Source organism: Lactuca saligna, chromosome 8, assembly GCF_052625555.1.
Source record: "Lactuca saligna cultivar CGN05327 chromosome 8, ASM5262555v1, whole genome shotgun sequence".
NCBI lineage: Eukaryota > Viridiplantae > Streptophyta > Magnoliopsida > Asterales > Asteraceae > Lactuca > Lactuca saligna.
Genome location: NC_136424.1, coordinates 87,570,354 through 87,577,783, shown reverse-complemented (window position 1 = coordinate 87,577,783; position 7,430 = coordinate 87,570,354). Strand labels below are relative to the sequence as shown.

The 7,430-nt window shown below is 32.1% G+C and overlaps 1 protein-coding gene across 1 annotated transcript; it reads left to right on the top strand.

Annotated features, from left to right (window-relative positions):
• The first annotated feature begins 2,187 nt into the window (after positions 1-2,187).
• Positions 2,188-6,885, top strand: LOC145009845 (putative L-ascorbate peroxidase 3). The gene is made up of 7 exons (XM_078968477.1): positions 2,188-2,334; positions 2,982-3,030; positions 3,797-3,882; positions 4,134-4,213; positions 4,686-4,869; positions 5,246-5,445; positions 6,656-6,885. Exons 1-7 carry the CDS (start codon positions 2,188-2,190, stop codon positions 6,657-6,659), a joined length of 750 nt encoding a protein of 249 aa, XP_078824603.1. The 3' UTR covers positions 6,660-6,885.
• Positions 6,886-7,430: the final 545 nt, after the last annotated feature.

Sequence of the window (7,430 nt, the reverse complement as noted above, 5' to 3'; positions counted from 1 at the left end):
GATGTTATTCCATGTTGGGCTATCTGCTATATCATAAAAGAAAACTAGTATAAAACGACGTAAATAAGGATGGAACAAGTCATTCATGATCGCCTGAAACGTGGAAGGGGCGTTAGTTAGACCAAAGGGCATTACCTTAAACACATAATGCCCGGAAGGAGTACGAAAAGCTGTTTTTGGAATGTCCGGTCCATGAACTCTGTTCTGATGGTAACCGGAGCGAAGGTCCAGCTTGAAAAAAACTGTAGCTCCATATAATTCGTCCAACAATTCATCAATATTTGGAATTGGGTATTTGTCGACGATCGTTATTTTATTGAGGGCTCGATAATCTACACACATCCTCCAAGTGCTGACTTTTTTCTTGACAAGTAGAATCGGACTTGAAAAGGGACTGTTGCTAGGTTGAATAAATCCCGCTGTTGACAATGCTTCCACTTGTTTTTTTTTTTTTGAATTTCAGCATTTTGGGAATGAGGGTATCGATAATGACAAATATTGGGGGGGAGGGTGTAGAATTCGGTAGTAAGGGAATATAATGGTTCTGTGAATGGTTCGGAGGAAGACTTTTGGGTTCTTCAAAGACCTGATCATATCGGCTGGTCACCGATGGAAGCACCTTGGGAATTTCTGGTGGATTAACCGGTTCAACAGCCAAGTATTAAAAACTAGAAGACTTTTGTGAACCTGTAGTAATTCCCTGCAACTTATAAGTTTTACCATCTACCTTAAAAATCATAAACATCTGTTTCCAATTTGCTTGGACTGTATTTAATATCTCCAACCATTGAATACTCAAAACCAAATCTGCTCCACCAATCGAAAAAGGATAGAAGTCCTGGACAACTTTAATATCATTGATTTATATTGGAAGGTTTTTACATATTTGACCACATCTGATGAAATCACCATTTCCAATCTGAACACCAAACGGTGCCACTGATTGAGTATTAAGTCGCAATTCCTTAACTAGTACATCTAAGATGAAATTATGTGTTGATCCCTCGTCAATTAAAATAATTACTTCTGTAGATTGGAGCATACCTTGAACCTTTATAGTTCTGGGATGGGGTTTTCCAAGAATGGCATGTAAACTAACCTCTGCCACATCATTCATATCTTCAACCATCTCTCCAGTTTCATTAGGAGACTAGTCTTCAATCTTTTCTTCCACTTCCAGCACCTTGAGAGTTCCTATTTTACATCGATGACCTGGTCCATAATTTCACCGCACCGAAAACATTCCCCTTTAAGAAATCGAGATTGCCTATCTACATCAGAAATTCGCAAGGGTGGTTTGGTATTATTTTTGGAAAAGTTTTTTTTGTTGGAGTCATATCTTTGTACTCATTTTGAGATGCTTTTGATGGTGCTGTCCAAGTAGATCCTCTCCCAAATCGGGTATGGCTGAGTTTAGATTCAAATTCTAAAACGATACTTACCGCTTTGTATACTGTTTGTGGTTTCTGTATTCGTACATCCTCCTTCAATTCTTCTTTGAGGCCGTTAAGGAACACTCCTAAAAGACAAATTTTCAATTAATTGGACACCCGTGAAGATCGTTTGGCAAATTCTTGTCCGTATTATTGTACCGTTCCTGTTTGTTTAACATTACACAAGAATTCATCCGGATTCTGGAACTCAGTGGGTCCAAAATTTCTTTGCAAGGCTCGAACAAAACCCTCCCAAAAATCTGCTGATTGATCAGTAGATATCCAAGAATAAAAATCCAATGCATCACCCTCCAAATGTATCGATGTGACATCCACTTTTTCTTCATATGGAATGTCATAATAGCATAAATATTTCTCTGCTTTAAGAATCCAACCCCGTGGATTTCCTTCACTAAAGGTAGGAAAAACTTTTTTTTTTATGGGGTCGGTGCCTTTGATTATGCCAAGATGAATCTCCCTCATCATGTCTACCATTAACCTATGTTTCTTTATTGTGCAATTGAGATTTGAGGGCTGCTACCTCCCTCAGCAACAAATCTATAGATTCCAACTTCTTGGCGATTGCGGCTAGTTGCACTGCTACAGGTTCTGGTGGTTGGTTTCCCTCTTCTGAATTGCTCCGGGTATGCACCATGTCTTCAAGAAGTTTCCCAGCAATGGAACCAAATGATAGGAACTGATTAAATTAAATAGTTGAATGCTTACTACTTAGATTAATAGGGCCAAATTCGAGATGGTAAATCTCCTTGTTTACAAGAACACAAATAACTTATTATCTGACTCACAACTGAAAAACATCAACTACAGGTTTATTACAGAAAAGATACTTGCTCCTAACTTATTGGATCAGAACTGTTACTTCTGTTTTAACTGTAACGTGGTTGACCTAAAGGATCCAACTTATTTCCAAAAAGGGCCTTAAACTGCTCTTGCTCTTGTCTCTTAACAAGCGACTTCTTTCTTACATACATCTGTAGGTTCTTATCACACACACATCATTTTTGTCACTTGTTATTCTTTCATGCATTATGTCACATGCTATATAGTGGTAAATTTATATTAAATTATATTCATCTCATTTTGTGGGGTTTTTTTTTTCCATTTATTGAATTCCAAATAATATTTAAATGTAATAAATGTACTAATAAATGCATATCTAATTCATTAATAAAAATTTCTTTATAATTACTAAATTTCTAAATTGAACACAATTATTTTAATTGTTTATTTATTTAAATTTAATATATATATATATATATATATATATATATATATATATATATATATATATATATATATATATGCAATTCAATTTTAATAGTTATATATTTTTCTCTTTTCTTATAAATTCAAACTCTCTAAATTTTTAGATCTTCATATATATATATATATATATATATATATATATATATATATATATATATATATAAATAATAATAATAATAATAATAATAATAATAATAATAATAATAATAATATCACAGAGGATTATTCTTAACGCTTTTACATATTTTGTGTTTCATTTAGGATTCGGAGGAATGGACGGTAGAAGGCAGACTCCCGGATGCTGAAAAAGGTTTTGAACCATACACTCATTCTTCATCTCATATAAAGATCTAGGTTGTTTTTCACTAAAGTTAATTCCCTGATGTGTGTCATACTACTAGAGAGATAAATATAATAAACTTCTAAATCGTATCAATATTGTTGTTTAGGAAGTATATAATTTCCGATTAGCAGAAAAAAGCTTCATTTCCATTGGTTTCTTTATTGTAGCATCCTACTTTCATATATTCCTATAATAGCATTGTACATTGATAAATCTCTCCAACTATAGCAATATCAAGAAAATACAAAGCAATTCTTACTGTTACAATAGGTTAAAATTCCAAATGTACAATGTCTTAGTAAGAAAAAACATGAAAGTGCATTACTGGGTTGAGTTTTTAAAGTCCAATCTCTTAATAAGAAAATACAATGGTAATAGAAAGAAGTGAAAGTATGATATCATAATACACAAATAAATGAAAGTATATGGTCATATCTTGTATCTAAGCCTTACGTAAAGTGTTATTCTTCATCACTTAGGCTATGTTTGGCAGACTAGCTAAAACCCTAGCTGCTAGCTGACAAAAAATGATGTTTGTAAAAAAAACTCCCGAAAAGATACTCTAAGTAGCTTTTCAAAAAGCTAGCTCATCAACCACATTTTGACATGCCAAACATGACAATTAAAAAAAATCAAAAAATAAGCTGGCTTATCAACTATTTGTGGCGCGCCGAATTCAGCCTTAACTGTATACTAATGTTTAACATTAGTTTTATTCTTAAACTTATGGCAGGCGCATCTGATCTAAGGGCCAAGTTTAATCGCATGGGCTTATGCAGCGACAGGGACATTGTAGTTCTTTGGGGAGGCCATATTCTTGTAATTTTTCATCTTACGTGTTTGGACTTTGGAGATGGTCTACATACAAGAAATAGCAATCCTAATTTTTTTATAATGACATTGTACTAGTAAATTTTTTCAAACCATTTTCGTATTAGGGCATTGTACTTAGAAAAATAATCCATATTATTTGTTAAGTTATAATGCCCTAAAAAACAATTACATCTTTTATGCATTTATATGAAACATTTTTGCGTTAAATCATTTGGTTTGTTTTTTGCCGTCATCAGGATAGAGCCCAAGAAGATAGATCAGACTTTGATGGACCTTGGATTGGAAAGCCCCTTAAATTTGATAACTCATACTTTAAGTAAGGCTTGTTGGTTGTTTTAAGGGACATTACAAATTATAATTTTGTATAGGCTCATCAAAAGATATGGCAAATTACTTTCATTTATTTATGCACTTATAGCATCTATTTTTTTTTCTTTCTAGTACAACATTGTACTACTATGCATCAGGACAAAGTCTACTGAATTATAGTATTGTACTTTATTTATTTTTCTTATTTGGACATTATAATTAGAAAAATCTTTTTAATTATAGTAGTGAAAATTGCTTTTTATTTAGTTTACTTTCCTATAATTGGGAAGATTTTTCAAAATACAATGTTGTAATAAAAAGAAATGAAAGTAGGATTTTATGATAAATCGAAATACATTCACATATTTTCTTAATACTCGATAGCACCACGTTTTTGGAAAGCATGCATGTATATGTCATAAATATTTATACTTTTATCAATATCTTTGTTTAATATAACAAAAGACTTTTGAAACTAGGGAGCTGCTGAAAGTGCATAAGGATGAGTTCATGAAGCTGGATCCATGGGCGTTGCGAGGGTTCCAAGGAAAAAGGTTGGCGAACTTGTTGAACGAAGAGCCGGAGGGGTTGTTACTGCTTCCTTCAGATCGATTATTGATGACTAATGCTTGGTTTCGCTTGTATGTTATTACATATGCCAAGGTATAGAATTCTAATTGCAAGAATTGGCAACACACTTTCATTTATTTGGTTTATTATGGCATCATACTTTCATTTCTTTATATTACAACATTGTGCTTTCAACATTTTCTTACTAAGCCATTGTAAGGTATATTGAAAAACAGGCTACTTTACCCTTGCTACCATGTATGGACAATGTACTTTGTTTTATGTCTTAATAATATAGCAATGTACATTATATATACCTATAATAGCAAAATACTTGCATTTTGCTACCACATGGGCATCATAGTAATGTAGTTTATTTTCTACGTATTATATATTTGGTTTTATTTCGTATTTTATCATCTCAATACAAATTTAAAAATTGATGTTTATGTTGAATCATTGCTTGTAGAATCCAAATTCATTCCTGGAGCAGTATGCAATATCACATAAGAAACTCTCCGAGTTAGGATTCATAAAAAGGCCACCTTTTCCTCTTTACTACGTCTACATGAATAAGAAGAATAATAAGAGTAACATGTTGCCACAAACCATTGCGGGTTTGGCCCTTGCTGCTTCGGTCATGATAATCTGGTATCGCATAAGGCGTAGGTAAGAAAATCAATTAGCATTTGAAAAAAGTCGAAAGATTAATTTGGTGTTTGCTTTTGAAGATGTAAAATGTTTTCGGTATTTTTCCATGTGTGTGGAATAAAATGTGGACCAAAAATAATTTTCCATGTCTTTTCTCTTCATAAAAAAATGTTTGTTTTTTTAAATCTTCATAAAAAAAACAAGTGGTGGTGTTGGTGGTGGCAGCAATGGTGGTGGTGGTGGTGGTGGCACCGAGTGCAATGGTGATGGTGGCAGCGGCAGCGACATTGATGGTGGTAGCGGCGTTGGCGGAGGTGGTAGCAGCAGTGATGGCAAGATTGGTGTGTGAAAAAAATATCACATAAGTTTGGAACTTAGAAAACGTCTTTCAAAAACAAAAACTAATTTTTTTTTCTTGTGGGAATAGATGTGAATTATTTTTTAAATAGTCTTCTCCTCGAATGTTTTTCCACCGTAGAAATTAGAGGTTAAAAAGTTTATTTTTCCAAAAAAAAAAAAAAACATCATCTATGACATTTTTGATAGGCCGGTTATACAAAGAGTTATGTTTTTTGTCCACAAAAAATTGATGGAAAAAGGTGACCCATTGACTAGCTCCCCCATCCGATCTTTCGTCTAAAAGACGTTAATGGCCCCTTTATCCGCATCATCCAAAATGTCCCATTGTAACAAACCTACCCTTAAGCTCATTTCAGGTTTGTGATTTATACTTTTTTAAACTAACATCTTATTATGTAGCACTTTAAGTTGGTACTTTCGTTTATCATGGTTAAAATTGTGTTGATTCTAAATATAATAATAAATCAAAAGTTATTTCCAAACGTGTACATTCTCTATGAGGACTTCCCATTAAAACATAAATCATATGTTCTTTGGTTTTCTTTTGTATATCCTTCCTTTCGGTAAGTCATATTCCCGACCTGCAACTTTTGATGTAATACAATATTCAATGGCAGCTGTATATATATATATATATATATATATATATATATATATATATATATATATATATATATATATATATATATATATATATATATATATATATATATATACACCATTGCTGGAAATAACCATGTAAAGACAATGGTCTTAAACATGTTAATGAGTTAAAATGTAAACATGTAAAGACATTTTGTTAATCTGTGAATATGTGCAGGATGTATAATCTGATTTGTAATTTTAACTTCTGTATTTTTGGCAACAGGTAACTCAGGAGTCATGAAGTCACAAGTCACAACAGTTAAAATTAGGCAAAATGCAAACATATATTTCTCTTTTTTGGCTACATTTTCTTTTGGTGTTTTTAGCTAGCAACTTTGTGGTCTGTTCCTGTGTGGATATTAAATCCAGATGCAACAGTGCACTTTTTGGCTGCATTTTCTTTGTGATTTTAATTCGAACAATGTACTATTGCTTTACATTTACTTTGGCTTATGAACTCGGTCTGCCTCCGCACTCAACTAAATCCCCATAAAGGTTTTGAAACACTTTGTCTGACGCATTAGCTTCATGATAAGTAACAACGTGTTTTGATTGGGATTGGATATCCTCCAACACTTTAACTTTCTTGTCTCTGTGACCAATATCAAGATTAGCGAAGAGATTTTCAATCTTCAGATCAGTGATGATATTTGATGCATTGTCAAGTCGATTTTTTGAAAAGAATGAAATCTCAGCCTGGAAAATTCTTGTTTGTGTAGCTACGGTTGTATTTAACCTTCTTTGTTGAAGATGATCTTGGATCCATTTTAGAAGATGTAATAACAAGAACTTTAAATAAAAGTAACAATGGTTTAGGGATAAATTTTGATTGAGATATTTTATCTATTTATAGATAAAATATATGAAACGACTTTATATGCATATAAATTACAAAATACAAAAAATTATAATAAAATATTATATATATATATATATATATATATATATATATATATATATATATATATATATATATATATATATATATATATATATAT

What these genes read in the sequence shown, in the direction of transcription:
- LOC145009845 (XM_078968477.1), top strand. Translation starts at nt 2,188, where the DNA reads ATGGTAAATCTCCTTGTTTACAAGAACACAAATAACTTATTATCTGAC. An exon ending in TCTGTTTTAACTGTAACGTG is followed by an intron (nt 2,335 to 2,981) that starts GTTGACCTAAAG and finishes TGTTTCATTTAG; the next exon opens with GATTCGGAGGAATGGACGGT. An exon ending in ACTCCCGGATGCTGAAAAAG is followed by an intron (nt 3,031 to 3,796) that starts GTTTTGAACCAT and finishes AACTTATGGCAG; the next exon opens with GCGCATCTGATCTAAGGGCC.